Genomic DNA, 23042 nt, shown 5'->3' with positions numbered 1-23042 from the left:
TTCTATCAGGTAAATAATGGAAAAATTTTGTGTTTAAAATATTAAATTTGCATAAAAATTGTTTAAAAAAAAGCGAGGTAAACATTTATGTAGTTCCAAGAAATATTACATGCGAAAGTGATTGTAAATTTCCTAATTAAATATGTATTTATGTAAAAATCTGCGATCATTATTCGTGCCTTGGAGTTGCAAAGTTTATACGAGAGTTGCATCAATAAATATTTTTAATTGAAATATTTTTAACATATTCTTAATATCTTTGCACTGCTCAGTCTGGTAAACGAATTTTAAATATGTCCAGCATTCAGGAAAATAAGGTACATACATGTGTGCATATGTACATATTTTATCGGGAAAATTTTATATTAATGCACCACGTTTGGAAAAAGTGTCATACCGGAGGTAGAGGACGTCTCACACATTCTAAAAGGGAAAAGCTTACCCTCAGAAAACGAGTTTTTAAATTATTTGATTTCAAAATTTGATTTGTATCAACATATCTCATATTTTGGTTAGAAGTTCCGGCAGACACCTGAAATGAAAAAAAAAAAAATGAATAAAAAGGCTAAATGTTATGGTTTATATGTATATTTTATGTATAAACAGATTATTAATTTTAAAATTGTCTCTGTTTTGTTTGTTCCGATTTCGAATTCACAAGTTTTAATTGTCTGGAAGTGTCGCAAACGAAAATTTGGAATGAAAAATCGAGCGATATGTCATAAGTGCACTTAGTACAAATTTGACGCCCAAAAAACTTAAAACCTATTATTAACTGAATTTCACCACTACTCGATTAGTAAACGAAATAAACACTACACCAACATTTCCTGTGAGTTTTACTGGAAAATTTAAACTTTTTCACGAAAAAGTGAATGGTGCATCGTACCTCATCTTTTTTTCTGTTATATAGTTGATAAATCCTCTAATTTTACCCTGATATGATTAATTTATTATTTTCGCATACATTTTCCGCAACTAAACTCTATTTTTTATCAAACAATATTAATTTGCGTCTGTTTCTTAGGAGCTTCAAACAAAGCCAAAAACAAAGACTGGAGGAAGCAGCACTGCAGAAAAAAAGAAACGACCGGGCCAACGTCAGCGCAGACGGAATAAAATCAGGTCTTTAACAACCGAGTCAGAGTCAACTCTTGAGCGCTTAACAAACGCCGGTAATACAAACGGAACTCACATTCCGACAAGGGATACCTTTTCAATCAGCAAGAAAGCGGAACCACCCACAGCATCGCTGGTTCTCTTAGAATCTGGATATGTTTTAAATTCCGAGGCGGAAACACTTGAACTAAAGTCTTCTACGCTTTTGCACACAAAGCTTCTAAGGAAATCTGAAACTTCGAAGTCTCAAGCAAGCAGTCAAAATAAACTATTGCAGGGAGAAAATAATTCAACATTTGGAGAGCAGTCAATAAAAGCAACTAAAGTTATGCCTACGGACACCACTGCAACACCACCTGCCGCCGGCAAACCCCGTGAAGATATTCTGGCTCAGCGCGAAGCGAAAAAATTGGCAAAGCAAGCCAAGAAGACAAAAGCTTTAGGTTCTGGATCACAAATAACACCCGTAGCCGTACCGGCACCGGTTTCAAGCACAACTGTTGCACCTGCTCAGTGTGCTGCGAAGGAGAAAATTGCATGCCTTACAACTCATAATACAACCAATGTCGATGCAGCCGCACTCAATGATAAAACGCGCGAACAAATCAAAGCTGAACGAGAGGGCAAGAAAAAAGCAAAACAAGCGCTTAAAGCGGCTAAAGCTACCGGTGTACCAGAGCTAGCAGCACAATTAGATGCCGTTAAAATTAGCCAAAAAAATGACGCGACCGCTGCACCCGAAGAAAAGGTTTAACTGATTTTTTCTTTTGTTGTTGCTCTTTTTTTGTAACTTTCTGATATTTGTAGAAAAAGCCAACTTTAAGTAAGTCGGAAAGACGAGCTTTGCAGGAAGCTCAACGCGAGGCCAAAGCACAAAAGTTGATCGCTGCACAAAAAAAGCCAGCGACTGCCAGTGATACTAAGAAGGCCACCAATTCCACAAAAGATACACCAATAAAAAAAGCGGCTACTGCTAGTCCTTCATCAACAACGACGAGCATTAGTCCCTTAACAAAGTCTCCGCGCAGGAATGATTGTAAAGTGCGCCTCTTCAATCATTTGGTAAAAGCGCGTCAAGACGTCAACTTGTTTTTAAATAATCCACTTATACATCCAAGCATCACTCATCTGGGCGAACAGTATGTTCAACGCACAGTTGTTGGTTCAAATGCGCGTTGCATTGCTTTTCTCAATGCGCTGAAAATGGTAAATGACGTGTTCGGGCTTATTGTACAAGAAACATTATAAGTAATACAAAATTTTACAGGTTATTAGAGACTTTGAGACGCCGCCAAAGAAAGAATTTGCACGCAGCTTAGAAACGACAATAACAAATAGTGTAGATCACTTACAGAAATGCCGTCCGCTTGCGGTATCCGTCAGCAACGCATATAAACATATAAAGCATGTACTCACGCAATTGCCAACTGATCAGGCGGAATCAGATGTAGGTGAAATCGTGTATACTAGTTATTATTCCTTTATTACTTTTATATATATGCATGTATTTGTAAATACTGTGTTTGTTTTGCTTCTAGTTGAAAGAGAATTTGTGCCGTTTCATCGATACTTACATAGAGAACCAGATCGGAAAGGCGGCCGAAGCCATTAGTCACTCTGTGCAGGAAAAAATCTCAAATGGCGATGTTATACTCACGTTTGGCTGGTAAATTACTTCATATTATACAAATTATTCGATGTATATTTCAAGTAATGACCTATTTTTTGTTCTTCAAATACAGTTCATCCTTGATAACGTACATTTTTGAGGAAGCACAGCGTCGGCGTGTTGATTTCCGTGTAATTGTTGTCGATTCGCGTCCTTTCTGTGAGGGCCAAGAACTTTTGCGTCGTCTTACCGTGAAAGAGATACCTTGCAGTTATGTGCTTATAAACGCCGTTAGCTTTGTCATGCCCGAAGCGACTAAAGTGCTGCTAGGCGCACATGCATTACTCGCTAACGGTTATGTGATGGCACGCACCGGCACCGCACAAGTTGCACTAGTAGCGCACTCATTCAATGTACCCGTGCTGGTGTGTTGCGAAACGCACAAATTTAGCGAACGTTCACAAACCGATGCAATTGTCTACAATGAATTGGGCAATCCTAATGATCTAATACGGAGCAATAAATGCAGCTTGTCGAATTGGCAGGCCAAAGACAAAATGACGCCCTTAAATCTGATGTACGATATTACACCACCCGAACTAGTTACGGCGGTTGTGACCGAAGTTTCTATACTGCCATGCACAAGTGTACCGGTGATTTTACGTATAAAACCAACCGAAATCGGTTATTAGAGGCTTTGCTGCTGTATGTTTTTTATTACTTTCTAGAGTTGTTTATTAGTTAAATGCACATGACTTCAATCTACAATAAAATTACTTACTCAGCTTAAAACATTTTTTTGTTTGTGAATGTTATTGTTAAGACGCACGCCACAAATAGAAGGAGGAGCTCGGCCAAACACCCAGAAAGGGCTTACGCGCCAATTATATATATGCATATCCTGCGCAGACGATTGTCGTGGAAAAAATTGAGATTTTTGTTTTGTTTTGAGCGTTTAAGCATTTATTATATTTTATTTTGAATTTCCAATATTTCATTCTACTGAATATTTTGATTAAAATCTATGTATGTATCCGTATAATAGACAATGAATAACGACTGATTGAATTGTACTTCTGCGATTGCATTTTTCAATTGAATTTCTAGTAAATAATAAAAAAAAAAATTAAATGAGTAACTATTTTCTCAATTAAAAGAGCTACAGCAAAACCTGCCACTACCATAGTTTACCATTGGTATGTGAAAGGCAGCAAAATTGTGCAGATTTGACGCTAATTTTGTCGAGTTCTTTCGCGCTAGTGAATCCATGCGTTTTTCACTTAACTTGCGAAAAGCAAGGCAAATTAAAAAAAAAAAAAAAAATCAATTAGTGAAAATGAAATGTTTTTGTAATTGGGCTTCATAGTTATATTCGGTTGGCAACTGAGTAATTGCGGATTTCACTCAAAGATGGCTTCAGTTGAATTTGTAGGTTTGCAGACGTAGTACAAATGTAAAACACATTTTGTTTTTTTTGATAGTTGGCAATTCAGCTGTCAATCAGTAAAAAAAGTTTTTTGGTCGGTTGCGTAGTTTTCGTTTGGTGTTCGTTGAAAAATGGAAAATCAAAAGGAACATTTTCGTCATATTTTGCTTTCTTGTTTCCGCAAAGGGCAAACCGCATCGCAAGCTCATAAAGAGTTATGTGCTGTTTATGGTGACGAAGCCTCAAAAGAACAGCATTGTCAAAATTGGTTTGCCAAAATTTGTTCTGGTGATTTTTCATTCAAAGATGAAAAACGCTCTGGTCGTGCAGTTGTAGTTGATGACGCCCTAATCAAAGCAGTAATCGATTCGGATCGTTACAGTACAACACGTGAGATTGCCGAGAAGCTTCATGAATCAAATACATGCATTGAAAATCACTTAAAACCACTTGGCTCATGAACTCAAACCAGGCCTCACCCATGTAGACATCTGCTCGAGCCTGAGCCAGCTCCCAGGCACATCAAGAGGCATTTCCTCAACTACGCGGACGAGATCTCCGACAAAACAAACAGACTGTTACTGGATCGGACAGTGTACAGACAAGCCATAAACGACATTCATCGGGAGACTCTCACCACCTTCTTAACCTCTCGACCCCCGAATGCCGTTCTTGGAGACCAACCACCAACGATTGCAGACGAAGAGCTCCAATTTCCCTGAGAGTCCCGTGTTACCTTGGCACAATTACGTTCTGGATACTGTAGCAGGTTAAACTCCTACCTATCCAAAATCGACCCCGACATACTAATCATATGTCCAGCATGTGAAGGCACCCCGCACGCCACTAACTACCTTTTCACATGCCCCATTAAACCCACTCGCCTAACACACCTCTCCCTCTTGACCCAACCCGTCGAAACAGCTAGTTTCCTAGGCACTGCTGCAGCAACAACAACAACCAACTCAAACCACATCAAAAGCTGATATTCATCAAAAGAAGGTTTTGTTACGAGGGGTGTCTTTTATATTTCGGGATTTGGCAACCTTGGTGTTGCAATCTGACAACTGACGGCTGTATCGCAAAGTTTGACATTTTTTGGCTTTTACGTACTCAGAACGTTTTGAAGTAACTTAAAAGATTCATCTCGGTCCAAAAATGGAATTAAATCGTGAACATTTTCGTGCGATTATTTTTTACAACTTTCGACGTGGATTAACTCAGCAACATTGCATGGATGAACTTAATTCATTTTTTGGCGATGAAGCTCCATCAAGGACCAGTTGTTTATCGATGGTATGGTGAATTCAATCGTGGTCGTAGTTCACTCCAAGAAGAATTTCGTGAAGGTCGTCCAAAATCAGTTGTTGTTCCGAAAACCATTGATGCTGTGCGCGAACTGATATTGCAAGATCGTCATGTGACCTATCGTGAGATTGAGACAATCTTAGGCATTAGTGGGACCAGCATACATTCAATATTGCATAAACATTTGACTGTCAAAAAGAATTTGTTCGCGTTGGATCCCACACAATTTGTCAATCGCTCAAAAAAGGTTCGTGTCGATTGGTCGAAGGAAATACTCAAAAAATACGATTGCGGGGCTTCGAAACACGTCTATGACATCGTGACAGGCGATGAATCATGGATTTACGCGTATGAGCCCGAAAGTAAACAGCAGTCGACTGTATGGCTGTTTCAAGATGAGCCATATCCAACAAAAGTTGTTCGCGCACGAAGCACTATTTTTTCCGAAAAACTGGACATGTCGCAACTGTACCACTAGAACAACGCAGAACAGTAAATTCTGAGTGGTACACAACCATTTGTTTGCCAGTTGTCTTCCAAGTAATTAGGAAAACCAATCGCCAAAGACGGATCACTCTTCACCAGGACAATGCGAGCTCTCACACATCGGCTCAAACAACTGCATTTTTGAGCACCCAAAACATCGAATTAATGGGTCATCCGCCGTATAGTCCTGACTTGGCACCGAATGACTTCTTTTTATTCCCGTACGTAAAAAACAAACTGAGAGGTCAACGTTTTTCGACACCTGAAGAAGCGGTTGCGGCATTCAGAATGCATGTTTTGGAGGTACCTCATTCAGAGTGGCAAAAGTGCTTCGACAATTGGTTCAAACGCATGCAAAAGTGTATAGATCTTCATGGAGAATATTTTGAAAAACAATAAAATGATTTTCTATGATTAAAATTTGTTTTTGTTCTCTAATCCCGACATATAAAAGGCACCCCTCGTATCAGTTTGGTGGGATTACAAAGGAATTGTCTACTTTGAACTCTTACCACCCAATCGAACGATCAATTCTGATGTCCACATTGAACAACTAACGAAATTAAACAATGCAGTTGAAAAAAAGCGGCCCGAATTGACACCATCTGTTTACTTTTTGTTTAGAGCTTTACAAAACTCCTTGAATGGTGAAAATTTCAACAATGATGATGATGTAAAATCGTACCTGATTCAGTTTTTTGCTAATAAAAACCAGAAGTTTTATGAACGTGGGGTTATGATGCTGCCTGAAAGATGGCAAAAGGTCATTGATCAAAATGGGCGATACTCTGTAATGTATAAAGTTATTTAGTTCCATGAAAAAATTGTCTTGGATTTTCTAAAAAAAAAAATCCGCAATTACTTAGTTGCTAACCCAATAGTTTAGGCTGTTTTTGTTTTTGTTTTTATTATTCCGAAAATATAATATTCAATGATGATTGTGAAGAACTGTGCATCACTTAACGGTTGAGAAGGTCGGTTTTGTGACCTTGTTTTGAAAATATGCGGATATTATTTTTACATATTTGCTTTACATGGAACGAAATGTATTTCTTTAACAAAATACAAAAAAAAAAAACTTTAACACAATTTTGATATTAGTGGCATAGCTTTTAGAAAATACCTATCGATCGATTGTTGCGAGCGCCCAATATTGAAATTTCGCTGGAAGACGACAAAAGTTTTTAAAACTAAACTAAAGTATGCCTGAACGCTTTGCATACAAATCACTTTTAGAACTCAGCAGCGTTTTAAACTTAATTAGATACATTCACATTACATTACGTGCGTATGTAGATATATAAGTATATATATAATAATATTGGAGATAGAGAGCACTTGGGTTCTTAGTTCTAGGTACAATTAAATGATGGATTGGAAAGTGAGCTGTTTTTGTGATCTTCATGATCTAATGCTACTTTGGTATATATATAATATAATATTTGAATTATCCGATGAACGTCAAACACAGCAAATTTGTTTTTCAATTTTTTGTATGTTTATGTATACATCTGTAGTTTTGAGATTTTTAGATAATCTAGAAATGCAACAAATTTTCAAATTTTAATATAACGCCTCGCCACTCATATTTGTTATTTAATTAATTTATTTTTTTTTCGTTTCTTTTCTTTTTTTTTACTTTCAATGCTATTTAGGCGTTCCTCATTAATTTAACTTTTTTCATTTTGCTAAATCTGCTTGCACTTTCACGCTTTGCATACAAATGAATTGCTTAACGCTTTAGATTAGATTTCTAGACCACATGCACTCTTACACTAAGCTAAACACAGCAGCAGATTTGCAGACTTGACCAAAAAGCAACATTCACTATGCAACACACCCGAGGAATTTTTGTTTCTTTACAGCTCGCCCTTGCAGTCACTCACGGAGTTGCGCATTCATGGGCTGGTCTTTTGTACGAGTCGAAAGCAAGCACGACACACTGGCACTGGCTTGCCGCTGTCCTGCCCCGGCAACGGAATACTTTTGTCGATGCAGCGTTCACAAAAAATGTCGCCGCACTTCCAGCAATGGGTCTGTGGAAGAAAAGGAAACAAATAGTGGGTTATTACAGAAAACAGACTCATATGTTCATATGTATGTATGCCAATAGTGAATGGAAAATTTTTTTTATTTGGACGTACTAGGTTGTTCAATAAGTTTTGCGGTTCGATAAGAAAAAACAAAATTTTATGATTTGAAATACATTTTATTATTCAGTATAGACTCCCGCGGTGGCCGCCGTATCCGAATGGGTTGGTGCGTGCCTACCATTGGGAATTCACAGAGAGAATGCAGGTTCGAATCTCGTTGAAATACCAAATTAAGAAAAACATTTTTCTAATAGCGGTCGTCCGTCGGCAGGCAACGGCAAACCTCCGAGTGTATTTCTGCCATGAAAAAGCTCCTCATAAAAATATCTGCCGTTCGGAGTCGGCTTGAAACTGTAGGTCCCTCCATTTGTGGAACAACATCAAGACGCACGCCACAAATAGGAGGAGGAGCTCGACCAAATACCCAAAAAGGGTGTACGCGCAAATTATACATATATAGACTCTCTAAACATCAATATTATCAAGTGTTAAAACTGTTGTTCCAATTTATGAATTCCATCCCTGAAGTGAGAATCTGGAAGGGCTGCAAAATACGCTGCCACAGCTATTATGGCGTTAAGGGTAGTCAGAATAAAAATAAAAAAAAAAATGATTTTTTTTGCATTTTCTTAAAGTATAATACCTTTTACCTTTATAAAATAAAAAAAAAAAAAATAATATCTTAAAAATATTGTGTGAAAATTTGATGTGAATCCGACAAATGCTTTTCGAGTTATTCAGCAATTAACAAAGGGCGTTCGGGCACTCCGGCGCTCCGGCAACAGCAAATCGATATTTTGGAAGCTGCTATGACGGCTGAAGAACTATTATATGGCCCAGGAATAGGTGACACAGTGTAAGTAATTAAATAATTCGTATAACTCTACATAAATCGATAGCAAAACTTTAAATGCATTTTTCTCAAAACTATGTTTTTAGAACTGGTGTAAATTAAAAACCGCTGGGTAGATTTCAATAAAATTTATACTGCTTTTGAAAAACATAAAAGCTCGTGTCTGAACGAAATTTTTTTTTCAAAAATTTCGATTTTTTTTTAAACAATTAATTTTTGGGTTTTTTCTCGAAAATCTGAATAGTATTTCCTGAGGCCGCCATATTGTTAATTTTGAAAAAAAAACTTGGATCAGGGACACGATTATTTATTAATAAAACTAATTTCTCTTTACTTCCCCGATTGATTTTAGATGAATCTACAGGAAGTTGTGATGATCACCACAAGGGACTTCCGGAGAAACGGGTTCCACACACAAACAGCGATAACTTTTACAATTATTTTTTTTTTTTTTAAATTATGCTAAAGTCAAGTCGAAACTTGATGTATTAATGCTAAGTTTTTATTTTTGTAAAATAAAGCAATTGAATAGCAAAAAAAAATTATTGAAAATTATCATTTTTTCGGGCCTCTGACTAAACCTAACCTCTGGCCTCATCATTTAATGAAAAATGCTTTCCACGCATGATATTTTTTTAAGACTGGAAACAGATGGAAGTCGCTAGGGGTCAAGTCTGGTGAAGACGTTGAATGCTCCAACAACTCGAACTTTACTTCATAGATTTTGGTCATTATCAAAATGCTCTTGTGACACTGTGCATTGACCTGATGAAAAAAAATTTTCTTTTGCAAACTGGGTAAATTTTTCTCGATTTTTTTCCTTCAGCTGGTCTAAAAGGTTACAGTAATATTCGGAGTCCTAACCTTCTAGCGTGGCTGCCTATTATACAATGACCAATGTTAATATAACTATCATTTTCCTTATACATAGCTTCTCTGTTAAATCTTAACAAGCTTTTTGATCGACTTCTGTTCCATTTCGGCCATGTCTGTCTGCTTAGTTTGCATGTTGTGAGGTTTTGCCAACTTGTATTTACCTTGTTGATGGTTTCCCTATCTATAAGTAGTTTACAAGTGGCTATAGGCATAGGTACCAGCGTGTTATCCACTTGCAGGTGAAGGGTTGTAGCGGCTTGAGCGAGTTCATATATCTTGCAGTTGCATCGATGCACAAAATTCACTTTAATCTTTCATCTTTTCGAAAACGTTCTAAATAGTTCTCAGAAAGTTGCATTCGAATGTGTTTTTGTTTCATTATTAGCGAATACGGCACACCCATTGGGCACGCAGCTTTCTGAAACCCAATACTTGTTTACACTGCCCACTGAGATGCCCAGGGCTTGTACTAAGTCTCTCTCTCAGTCACTTGATTATTTTCCAATACGAGTTCGTGTATTTTTTCTGCGATTTCTGGTGTTGTTCCTGTACGGTGTTGGGACGTCTTTGACGTGCATCGTCTTGAAGGCTTGTACGACCGGATTTAAACTCAGCAATCCATCTTTCTGCTGTATCAATTGATGGCGAAAAGTCCTTATACACTTTCAACATTCGTTCAAAAACTTCCTTTGCTTTTAGACATACTTTCCAAAAATAAAAAAATTCAATCACTGCACGATACTTGATTTTTTCCATTGTGACACGCCGATACTAAATGACTTGTAAACAATGAATAAATTGACAGATTAAAATGAAACTTCGTTCATATGAAGAGTGTGCCAACATTACAAAACAAAAAAAAATTTGGCTAGTAGAAACGTCCTCTCTTATCGCACCGCATAATTTATTGAACAACCTAATAAGTTGCGATTTTAACTCCTTTCTTTGAATTTTTCTAAGTATACTAGTAAATGCCTGGCCGTTAAGGCGAAGTATACTCGAAATAGCGAGCAACACAATAACAAATCAGTGGATATAGAAATCAAAGATCATCCATTTTTTATCATTGCTTTGCCTGCTTACTCCCTCCTCTTATCACGCTTAGTGGAGTTTGGAGTTCTCGACAATTTTTTGAAGTTTTTTGAAAAATGTTTGGAGTTTTTGAAAAATGTTTCTCTTGCTTTGAAAATTTTAACAGCAATAAGATATAATTCATAAATTTGATTGTGAGTGATAGTAAACATATCAAAGTTTTATACAGGGTGGCGCACGAATCGTGCTACAAAAACAAAACGTAATAACTTTTTTTCTAATCAATGTATTTAACTTTTTGTTTTTTTATTGTATAGATAATTCAATTTTATTTTATGTAACTAATTAGTTTTGAAAATAATAGAACGTAAATGACCTCCATGCTCATTCACGCATATGCGACACCTGATGAGAAAATTGTTCATTGCGCACTGAAGGGTTGAAGTCGGGATCGCCTCAATTATTGTTGTGATGGACTGCTTCAATTCAGTCAAATTACTTGGTTTTGTTTTATACACCTCTTGTTTGAGATAACCCCATAAAAAAAAATCTGGTGCAGTGAGGTCAGGTGACCTTGGGGGCCAGCGAAAAGTGGAATTTCTGGATATCAATTTATTTCTAAATTTTCGTTGGAGCTCCTCCATAACCGGTCTGGCTATATGTGCAGTTGCTCCATCTTGCTGGAACCAAATGCTGTTAAAAGGGATACGTCTTCGCCGCAGTTCTGGATAAAAAAACTCCTTCAACATGTTTAAATAACGGCCCCCATTTACAGTCGCTGTTACACCGTTTTCTTCGAAGAAGTATGGCCCGACAATGTACCTTGATGAAACTGCGCACCACACTGTGACTCGTTCTGGGTGCAGTTCCATCTCAAGGAGTATTTGCGGATTTGATTGACTCCATATACGGCAATTTTGCTTGTTTACATTGCCGTTTAGATCAAAATGGGCCTCATCAGACATAAACAAGCAATTTATGAAGTTGTTGTCTTCTTCGGCCATTTCAATAATTTTTTGGCAAAATTCCAGGCGAATAGGCAAATCCAGAGGGTTTAATTTGCTTGTGATTTGAACTTTGTACAGAAACAAGTTTAAGTCATCATGAACTATCCGCTGCAATGACCGTCTGCTAACTCCAATTTGCGCCGACAAGTTACGAGTCGAAACTCTTGGATTTGCCTGAATTGACGATGCTACAGCCGCGATTGTGGCTTCGACCCGAACATGGGGATCTCTATGGTACGGTCTGCGTGCGATGCTTCCAGATTCAGCAAACATGTTCACCAGCCTCATAATGGTCCATCTGCTCGGGGGAGTGCCGCCAAACTCCCGCCTAAATTCCCTTTGGACGGAAATGATGGACTGCAAAGCATGGTACCGCTGCACTATCCAAATCCTCTTTTCGGTATCCCAAGCCTCCATTTTTTGTAAATCTAAATACTAATCTGCAAAAAAAAAAAAAACAAAAGCCGATTACTCACACAGAAAAAAAGTTATTACGTTTTGTTTTTGTAGCACGATTCGTGCGCCACCCTGTAGAAAAATCATTACTCCAATCGGTTGAGCCATTTTCGATTTGTTGCAGGTTCAAATTAGTTTCATGATTTTTTATAGATTTATGATCATTTATAGACGCGCTCTTTTGTAAGCTTGGGCCACGGATACTATGAAAGCGCACTCCGATGAACTTAGAACGAGATCATTCAAACACTATAGCCCTGCTTTTAATTAACGTAGATTTAGCCCTTTTAACCCTTTGGGGACGCGTGTCGGCATTTAGCCGCCCAAATTAGTTCGTAGCTGTAGGGCTCGCGGCGTGTGTTGTTTTGAGCGATAAGATACGCATAAGTATAGTAAAAGAGTCAAGTTTTCATTCAAAGACATTAGGGACCATTAGCGATGAAGTCTTATCTTCCTTATAATGTAAACTTACGATGAGAGACGACGGTAGAGTCACAATAAATTTCATTTCTTCGATTCAGTCTCTCAGAGTCACTGCCAGAGGAACCAGCAGGCTTTTTATATATTTTATATCTTATCCTACGCACGATGGCTAAGCAATCTAGAGATGAGACGTTAGATAGTGACAGTTCTGACGAATATTGCTTTGAATCTGATAAGACGGAAGATGAAGGCATTGCTTCGTCAATTTGAACGATACCACACAATGCCGGAATATAAAACGTATACATAAATACAACCAAACTTCTCTTTGTTTTTTTTTTCAATTTGTTTGTTTATAATTATTTTTGATTTTATGAAAAATTTTTCTGTGTTAAATAAAGCTTTGGTTTTTATTTATTTTCTTTACTGCGCACTTCAATACCTCTCGTCCTCAGCGACGCTCGCCTGTCGAGCGGCTCCGTCCCCAAAGGGTTAAGCTTTTCTTTAACACAGCTGCATAAGCACTTTGTTCAAGAAAATTTTCGACTTCCGATATTATCTGAGTCGCCAGTGGTAACGACTTTTAATAGACTTTATTAGAAAAGCCAAAATTGCGCGAAATAAAACAAAGCTATTGGCGAAGTTTCTGTTCATTAGGTCTCTTCTTTTCGCCAAGCCTTAGAAAGTGGCGTATAGATGAAGCAACTGGTATAAATTAATTTTGTCGGAGCCAATGGATTCAAAAAAGTATAATTTAAAATAGCCAAAGAGTTAGTACATGAACAGTAGGGTGGGTCGATTTAAAAAGCGCTCATTGCTCTGTGAAAATCGTATTCTAGGGATCAAAATAAGAAACTTTGCCGAAGGAACCATACCTCTAAAACGAATTCTGATGTCCCCCAATTTTGGTCGAACTTTTAGTGTCTTTTGTGGGGAGGCAAAAAAATCGCCCATTGCTCTGTGAAAATCATATTCTAGGGATCAAAATAAGAAACTTTGCCGAAGAAACTTTTTAGTTTCTTTTCTCATGTAAAGGCCAAAAATGGTGATATTTTGAAATGATTGTATGGGAAACCCCCCAGGGTAGTCCCAGGGGGTGTGCCACTGGCATGGGTGGATCGGCCGTCTAAAGTTAGTGGGGGTCGGTCATACATTTGGACTCGATTGGAGCACTCTAAATGGGCCAAAGTGGGATTTTTCGTTCGACCCAAATTGGGGGACATCAGAATTCGTTTTAGAGGTATGGTTCCTTCGGCAAAATTTCTTATTTTGATCCCTAGAATACGATTTTCACAGAGAAATGAGCGATTTTTAAATCGACCCACCCTACTGTTCATGTACTAACTCTTTGGCTATTTTAAATTATACTTTTTTGAATCCATTGGCTCCGACAAAATTAATTTATACCAGTTGCTTCATCTATACGCCACTTTCTAAGGCTTGGCGAAAAGAAGAGACCTACTACAATAATAAAAATCTGTTTGTTGGGTGTTTGGCCGAGCTCCTTCTCTTGTTTGTGTTGTGCGTTTTGATGTTGCACCACAAATGGAGGGACCTACAATTTTATATCACCTCGAACGGCAAAAAGGCTTTTTATGCGAAACTCTTTCACGACACAAATACATTAGGATGTTTGTCATTCATTGCCTGCCAAGGGGCGACCGATATTAGAAAAAAACTTGTTTCTCTCATTTCGTGTTTCATGTCAACCCGAGCACTTTCAATATTTTTGGTAAGAGAATTTTGTATGTACAGGGTGGGCCATACAGCGTTTGCTTTTTGAACCACCTATTTTTTTGAAAATGGTAACACAAATGACATGTCAAATGTGTTCATAATTTACTTAAAGGTTTGACATTTACGAAATGGGACGCTATACGCTTGAACAAAATTGGGAAATATTGAAAACTTATTTCCAAAGTGGTGAGTCTTCTTCTTCTTTTCTGATTTTCACATCGGTAGCTACGTCAATAAGCAAAATTGTCGGATTTGGGGCTCAGAAAATCCACACGTTACTGTAGGGAAGCAAATGCATCCACAACGAGTCACTGTTTGGTGCGGTTTTTGGTCTGGCGGCATCATCGGGCCATTTTTTTTCGAAAATGAGCGAGGAACCGCGGTTACAGTAAATGGCGAGTGTTACCGTGACATGCTCAACGAGTTGTTTCCAAAAATTGACGAGGATGACATGGACGACATTTGGTTTCAACAGGACGGTGCAACTTGTCACACTGCCAAAGTTACATACGAACTTTTGGCTACCGTTTTTGAAAACCGAATAATCAGCCGAAATTCCGATATCAATTGGCCACCTCGGAACTGTGATTTAAGCCCGTTGGACTATTTTTTGTGGGGAGCCGTTAAGGACAAATGCTATGCGAACCATCTAGAGACGATTGATGCTTTAAAACACGAAATCGAAGTTGGCATTCATGAAATTGGAGCCCAAGCAATCGAAAATGTGCTCAAAAATTGGGTTGATCGAATGGCCTACTGTAAAGCCAGTGGTGGCAGTCATTTGAACGATATTATTTTTCATTCATAAATGACAATGTTCAATCTTCAAAATAAAATAAAAAGTTTGAAAAAATATTGATTAGTTTTTTTTTTTATAGCTGATTCAAAAAGCAAATTTTACATGGCCCACCCTATATTAGTTTCCATCATCCAATTTTTGAAGGGTAACAAATCGAGTGGATTTGAAATCGAATATTATTTATTGTAAGTAGATGTTGGCTACAAATTCTAACTTACCTTCTTGCTGAATTGATCAAATGGTGTTGAGCATGAACAGGCTGTCACGTTGCGCATCGATTTCCAATCAACAGCTACGGAATTAATTTCCTCTCTAATACTTGTGGCATCAATGCGTTCGTTCAACTGTTAAATAAAATACAGCAAATATACATATACTTATACATATCTACCTACATACATACATATAGGTGTGCGTGTTAATATTTTATTTTGATTTATAGTTACCGAAAGGTTCGCAAATGACATTTCTGCTGGTTTGAGTGGATGATCATCGTCCGCAGAAGAAAGTTCGCTCATCTTCTTATCGTAATTGTACCTTAAGAAATAAATTGAAAAAATAAAAAATAATATTGAGATGACCATTGGTTTATATGTGCATTGTGTACGCACTTGTTGTCATTGATCTCTGGTGGTGCAGGCTCCTTGTAGGTTTTAGCGGTGGCATCTTGTAATTTCCTTGCTGATTTGGAAATATAGTTTTTGAAGCTTGCAATGCGCTACCGAGCATAAAAAATGTTTATTAATATTTATTATAGACATTTATAAAATACAATTTAATGCTTTAAGAATGCAAATTATTATTTCACCTTCGTTAAATGCTGCACATGATCCTCCAACGAGGTGCAATGATCCTTACTAACAAGCAGTAAGTCGCTAAGCGGTTCACGTGGATGAACGCCGCTTTCGAACCGACTAAACATACCACGCCAAAATCTGCAAAACATAAAAACAAACTTATTTTCACTTTTGCTTTGGTAACGCATGGCATGACGTCACTCACTTAATGCATTGCGGCGCCAGATTGGCTTTGATTGTTTCATCAACATCTGGCTTATACAGCGGGTTGATATATTCATTCAAGTGATTGGCCATGAAACCCCACAAAGAAAATGTGCGTTCAGAAAGCTTCAAATCCAGCCGATCCTTCTCACAGTTGCCCACAAAGGTGCCAAACTGGCACGAATGCACGTGATCGTGCAGAATAAGCAGGAAACGTTCATTGAATTCAAAAGCATCACTGCGTTGCGTCATCAACTGCCAAGTGCAATCCAGAAACTGTGTGAATATCGGTGAGACCTCACGCGGATCGGTTTGCACGTGACCACAGCGTTCGCTGAATTTGTGACCAAATGCCAGCCAGTCTTTTTCAATCAAAGCCTAGTTGGACGTGTAATTAAAATAAGAATTATAAGTAAATGTTTAACTTTATTTCCAAATCGATGATTTACCTGAAATCCTTTGATGGTTCTGTAATAAGGGTCCAACATTAGTGCAGCCAGTGAGCACACTTGCGCTGTACGATCCCATCCGTCCGAACAGTGCACCACCACCGATACACCTTTGTCCACAGCACTTGCAATGAAGCTACGTAGATTCGAGAAAAAAATAGCAAAGGTGTAAAATATTATGGGAACAAGTATAGGGCATAACAGTTTACAATATACAAAAATATACAGGGGGGTCTACGCACAAGCATATGCGGACGATGTTGCTTGTTTGGTAACAGGCCCTTCGCTTATGAACATCTGCAGGAAAGTGCAGAAAACTCTGGATCGTATTGACACTTGGTGCTATGCGAATGGGCTATCGGCAAATCCCGCCAAAACTGGTATTGTCCTCTTTACCAGAAAGAGGAAGCTTGATGGACTCGTTCTTCCAAAGCTAAAAGGAGTCACAATCCAGCTATCCAAGGAAATTAAATATCTTGGAGTAATCCTCGATAGTAAGCTCCTATGGAAATCACACGTTGAAACAAAGACATCCAAAGCACTGACAGCTTTCTGGCAGTGCAAAGGTGTCTTTTTGAAAACGTGGGGTCTCTCTCCTAGCAAGGTCCTATGGATCTACACGGCCATGATAAGACCCATTATCACCTATGCATCAGTGGTCTGGATGAGTAGACTCTCTGTAGTGGGAGTCAGGAGGACCTTATCCAGACTACAACGCACTGTGGCCATCTGTTGTACAGGAGCTTTTCCGACTACTTCAGGCCCGGCACTAGATGCTCTAATTGGTTTACCACCACTTGATGCTTTCATCCAAGGAGAGGCCTTGAAGGCCATCTGCAGACTGAAACACAGTGGGAATTGGTACGACCCTTGTCCGGCATTGGAATACAGAGAAGGCATGGACATCGATCCAACGATTCTCTCCATGCCCCTTGACTCCATGCCATCAAGAGTCGTACTTGAAAAGAGATACAGTGTAGTGTTACCAGAGGCTCAGTTGTGGGAAGACACAGAAAATGAGCCCACTCGCAAACACTATTTTCGCATTTTTACGGATGGCTCCAGGACCGAGCGTGGCTCCGGCTCTGGGGTCTACGTGGAATCCAGCGGGACAAAACTGCACTTTGCTCTTGGAATGCATGCATCTGTGTTTCAAGCGGAGGTGTATGCAGTTCAAGAAGCGATGAACTTTGTTGTGGAAAAACGATGGAGAGGCAGATCTATATGTGTCTGCAGCGACAGCCAAGCTGCGCTTATGGCCTTAGACAGCCCTACAACCACATCAGGGGTAGTGAAGTCCTGTAAATCCAGGCTGAACTATGTCGGTAGACATAATAGCCTGATGCTAACATGGGTCCCGGGACACGTGGGTATCGCGGGTAACGAGACCTCTGACTCCTTAGCTAAGATGGGCTCTGAGGCCAACTTCTTTGGCCCAGAGCCCGCTTTGCCACTCCCCTCTGCGGCCATCACGGCCACGGTTAGCAAATGGGTAACTACCACCCACAAGCGAGCTTGGCAGGCTGAGAGAGGCTGCAGATGGACAAAATTGATGTTGCCTGTCATGTCCGATCGACTGTCGCAAACCCTTCTGTCATTAGGCAGAGGGGAGTGTAGACGGCTGGTTGGACTGATGACGGGCCACTTTCTGTGGGCAAAGCACATGGAAAGGTTGGGCATCTCAGACAGTGCACTCTGCCCAGTTTGTGAAGAGGAGGATGAGACGGCGGACCACTTCCTGTGTGTCTGCCCCGCCTTCGCTCGAATCAGGTTTGAGGTCTTTGGCACTGATGTGTTAAGAAACGACCATCTTGGCTCCTTGGCACCACAAGATCTACTCAGATTTCTTCGGAGATCGGGTAGATTTAAAGAAAATTAAAAGGGAATCCAAGTGTAGTACAATGGCCTCAATTAATGTGTGAGTGCTGCACTTGCTAGTTGTCCCGACAAAAAAAAAAAAAAAAAAAAAAAAATACAGGTGGCACAAAATTAATCATCCCATCAGAGAATTTACGAATATTGCGATAAGTTGTTCGTAAAAATCGACCATTTTCATCAATAATATTGAACTATCGTGTATAATTATACTGTCTGTCTACTTGACCAATGTCATAGATGACATAAAAAAGGTACCGTCAAGGAATTATGCACTACTGACATCTAGGCATCACTTTTGAAAGACCCCATATATTAGTGCTTCAACTGACAGAAGTCTTAAGAAAAACCGGCTATCAGGGAATAGTCGCTAGGAAAAAGTCATTTATTTCCATAATAAAATAGGAAAAAATGTTTTATGCAAGAAAAAGTTTTTAAACATCAACTGTGTTTTGTTAGCACATAAAACTTGGATTTTGTGTTTCACGTGTTCCTTGGTCGTAGACATTACTTTGAAGCAGTCCGATTTTGTAGAACCAATATTCGTTGAACCGGTCCAATGTTGTTCTCTGGTACAACCAATGATGTCAGGTTTCGTCACAAACATAAACTTGTTGCGTCAGACTAAAAACTCTTTTAAATAAAAAGAACAAAAGATTTCAAATATTTTATTTTAATTACCTGGATGTATCCAAAATAGAACGAATATTTTTCAACCAGCCAGATGATTCCAATGAGTTTAGGAATCCACTCATTGTGGGTGTCTTTTGTTCGCATGCTTCAATTAACTTTTGCAAACTGGTGCGTTGCACGTGTATATTTTCTATACCCAGAAAATGGAATTTGATGTTCTCATAAAAAGCTTCGTTTTCATAACCTTTGCCCGCAGCGCGGTTGGCCATAGCATTAATCTGTTTGCAGAGAACGTGAATTATTTAATGAAGGAAGTTTACATAAAGCCATTAATATTGGTAAATGAGCAAATAAATCGGTTGTTTTAGCAAAGCGTAGGCATCGTTACACTTTACTTGGTTTGTTGAATAGCTTGTGAACAATAACTAGGCAGATTTTAATGTCAACGGAAACCACTTTTTAAATTTAATTCAAAAGAAGTTAAAAAAAAAAATGACCTAAAGTCAACGGTATCTTATAGTCTTGGAACTTGACTTCGTAAATTAAAATTCACTCGGCTATAAAACTATAGGTACGAAGGTAGGTAGGTGAAATGGTTGAAGTGGCGGTCTGGCACTCCTCAAGTAGCACTAAAGCGCCGTTTTGATACCATTATGAGACCTCCAACAGACAGATACCTACAACCAGCCAGAGCTGTTGATGTAATGGAGGAGTTTGATTGGATTTAGGTTGGTGCACTACCCCAGGTTGTCGAAGAAAGAAGCGCCCAGTGACCTTAGTCGTCTAGATGCCAAACTCGGACGTTTACAGAGAAAGTGCTCTACAGTCTCCTTCTCTGAAAGGTCCCCACAGCTTCTGGAATGGGGGTTAAATGGTAACCCTAGCTTTTCCGCGTGAGTGCCGATCGTCTAGTGACTGGTAAACAAAGCTACGAGTTTGGAAATTGATTGGCGAGGAGGCCAAAGGACTTTCCGAGTCCTTTGTATATCGTATTGGGGCCAAAGGGTTTTCGAAATAGCACATGAAGAAATGGAGCTTCATCTTTTCTGCGCTTTGCTGAGAAATAATTTGTGCAGTTCCCCTTTAACAACTGTCAGGGGAATGCCGATGACTGGGTAGGAGGTCTCTGAGGCTAATTCAGTTCCCTTCCTGGCAAGCTCATCAGCAATTTCATTTCCCCTCTATGTTCCTATGTCCTGAAAGCCAGATCACAGAAATGTTATCTGCACACCCAAGAGATTTGATCTCCACCTTACAGAAGTTTACTAATTTCGTTCTGCACCATGGCGTCGTCCGAGCCTTAATCGCGGCTTGATTATCGGAGATAATGTTAATATCTCCCTCGCTCCCACGTTCCCTAAGCATTTTGCATGCCTGCAGAATCGCAAAGACTTCTGCTTGAAAAACACTAGCAGTGTTCGGCAGTTTAAAGGAGGTAGATAAATTGGCTGATTTAGAAAAAACCCCTGCTCCGACTTCCGATTCCATCTTGGAACTGTCAGTGAAGTCAGAGGTGCAAGCTTCGGTGCAGATTTTCCCCTCGATCCAATTCTGCCTATTTGGAAAGATTGACCTAGCACCACCCTCAAACTCTAGTTTGCGGATAGAGAGATCCGTTCGAAGCTCGGAGAAATACGGTTAACTGCCCATAAATGCTAGCATGTCCCTAGAGAGATTGCCTCCAGAGGCCATAAAACTATATATATACATAATTGGCAAGCTTACTGCTAGGATATTTACCTACAAAATGGGCTGATGTTAAGGTTGTATTTATTCCAAGGGTAGGGGAAAAACCCGAACAATTGCCTCAATCATACAGACCAATTAGTCTCAGCTCATTTTTCTTTAAAACAATAGAAAAGATAGTTGATCAGTATATTAGGGAAAACAATTTAGCTAACTTCCCACTACATCGACTTCAATTTGCCTATCAACAGGGGAAATCTACTGAGACTGCAATACACAGCCTAGTAACAGTTATTGAAAAGGCTATTGAGTCCAAACAGATAGCTCTATGTGCATTTATTAACATATCAGGGGCTTTTGATAACACTTTCTATGAGGCAATCTATAATGCCCTATATCTAAAGGAGGTACCTGAACCCATCACTAGATGGATAATATTCATGCTGAAATCTAGGACGATCAGCACCGAACTAGGAGGAACAATCAAATCTATCAAAGCCACAAGAGGTTGCCCTCAAGGAGGCGTACTCTCTCCTTTTTTGTGGACTCTAGTCATAGATGAACTTCTCCACAAACTGAACAACCTAGGTTTTCACACTCAGGGTTACGCTGATGACCTAGTAGTTCATGTATGAGGCTGGTATGAGGAAACCATTTCGGATCGCATGCAGCGAGCCCTTACAATAATAAACAAATGATGCACGGAAAAAGGGCTTTCCATTAACCCATCCAAAACAGCACGAGTACCGTTTACTAGGAGAAGGAACATAAATCTCAAATGTCCGACCCTTAATGGAACAACACTTCAACTCTCGACAGAAGCGAACTATCTCAACGCTTACTTGGAATCCCCATATTGAGAGAGTTACTTTAAAAGCCACAAGGGCATTCTTTGCCTGCAAAAGACTTTTTCGTAAGGCATGGGGTAATCCCTAGAATGACCTCCTGGACATTCACCACAGTTGTGAAATCCATAGTCACTTATGCATCCTTAGCATGGTGGCCCAAGGTTAAGTAAAGAAAAGCAGTAAACGAATTAAATAAACTGCATCGCCTAATATGTGTTGGTATTACAGGGGCTATGAAAACATGTCCCACGGATGCATTGGGTGTGCTCCTGAACATACCACCGCATCCAATCTTGATTGAAAGGGAAGCTCGCTCGAGTACCTTAAGATTAAAAGGTATATCTGAACTTAAAAGTGGGGATATAAAAGAACATTTAAAGATCCTAGAAGACTTCGTACATAATCCCATTCTTCATAAGGATGACATAATATTACATAAACCAATACTCTTCAGGAACTTCCAAGTTATAATTAATGAACGCACAGACTGGAGAACTAATTCTATCACTTTCAAACCTGGCTCTCAGCTATGGTTTACTGATGGGTCCAAATTGGAAAATGGTAGAACAGGGGCAGGAATCAATGGGCCTTAATTCAAAAAATCGATTCCGATGGGACTCTACCCAACAATATTCCAGGCAGAAATACATGCCATTGAAATATGTGTTTGCGAAATGGACATAGAAAGCTCAGAACATGTGATTTGTGAATGTCCTGCGTTGGGCAGACAGAGACTTCATCACCTTGATGGTATCGTAGTATCTCCATGCAATCTTTGGAACAACAAACCCAAAATTGTGCTAAAATTTTTAGAAAGCCTAAAACTCTAGGGTTACAAAAATAGGTCTTTCACAATAGATCAGCTCTGGTCGCAGTGCGTAATGGCCTTCTAATAATAATAATAATAATTGGCGCGTACACCCTCTTTTGGGTGTTTGGCCGAGCTCCTCCTCCTATTTGTGGCGTGCGTCTTGATGTTGTCCCATAAATGGAGGCACCTACAGTTTCAAGTCGACTCCGAACGGCAGATATTTTTTATGAGGAGCTTTTTCATAAAGCAAATATATGGAATAGAATAGAAAACACTGAATTAGTTGATGGCCTATAAGTGTTGAAAATTCAATTCCTCTTAATGACATCTTGCCACGAAGGGTTAGTTTCTTAAGCGAGTTTTCTATTAAAAATACCTTGAAGATTTGATGGTTTTATTTTGCCAGAAAGAATCTTACTTCTAAATTGATTCCTGAGTTTATAGTCATAGTTATTTATTGGCAAGGCGATTGCAGATTGGACTTTAAAGTTCGCATTATTTAAACAATACAGTTA

The 23042-nt window shown here is 39.0% G+C and overlaps 2 protein-coding genes across 3 annotated transcripts in view; one reads left to right on the top strand and one right to left on the bottom strand.

The window, feature by feature from the left end:
- The first annotated feature begins 21 nt into the window (after positions 1-21).
- On the top strand, positions 22-3522 carry LOC129243403 (translation initiation factor eIF-2B subunit delta). The gene is made up of 7 exons (XM_054880381.1): positions 22-77; positions 273-317; positions 1028-1867; positions 1927-2325; positions 2387-2566; positions 2658-2785; positions 2862-3522. Exons 2-7 carry the CDS (start codon positions 294-296, stop codon positions 3418-3420), a joined length of 2130 nt encoding a protein of 709 aa, XP_054736356.1. The 5' UTR covers positions 22-77; positions 273-293; the 3' UTR covers positions 3421-3522.
- Positions 3523-7423: 3901 nt separating this feature from the next.
- LOC129243402 (myotubularin-related protein 8) overlaps positions 7424-23042 on the bottom strand; it is a 54471-nt gene continuing 38852 nt past the window's right edge. For both annotated transcript variants that reach the window (XM_054880380.1, XM_054880379.1), the window contains exons 6-13: positions 19231-19460; positions 16675-16810; positions 16227-16603; positions 16033-16159; positions 15836-15942; positions 15671-15761; positions 15443-15568; positions 7424-7984 (exon numbers count right to left, since the gene is read on the bottom strand). In XM_054880380.1, the coding sequence (XP_054736355.1) occupies positions 7847-7984; positions 15443-15568; positions 15671-15761; positions 15836-15942; positions 16033-16159; positions 16227-16603; positions 16675-16810; positions 19231-19460 (1332 nt within the window). In that variant the 3' untranslated portion in view covers positions 7424-7846. The remainder of the gene's footprint in view (positions 7985-15442; positions 15569-15670; positions 15762-15835; positions 15943-16032; positions 16160-16226; positions 16604-16674; positions 16811-19230; positions 19461-23042) is intronic.

This window comes from Anastrepha obliqua, chromosome 4 (genome assembly GCF_027943255.1).
Source record: "Anastrepha obliqua isolate idAnaObli1 chromosome 4, idAnaObli1_1.0, whole genome shotgun sequence".
NCBI classification, from domain to species: Eukaryota; Metazoa; Arthropoda; class Insecta; order Diptera; family Tephritidae; genus Anastrepha; species Anastrepha obliqua.
The sequence above is the reverse complement of the archived record's forward strand: the minus strand, read 5'-3'. Positions and strand labels throughout refer to the sequence as shown.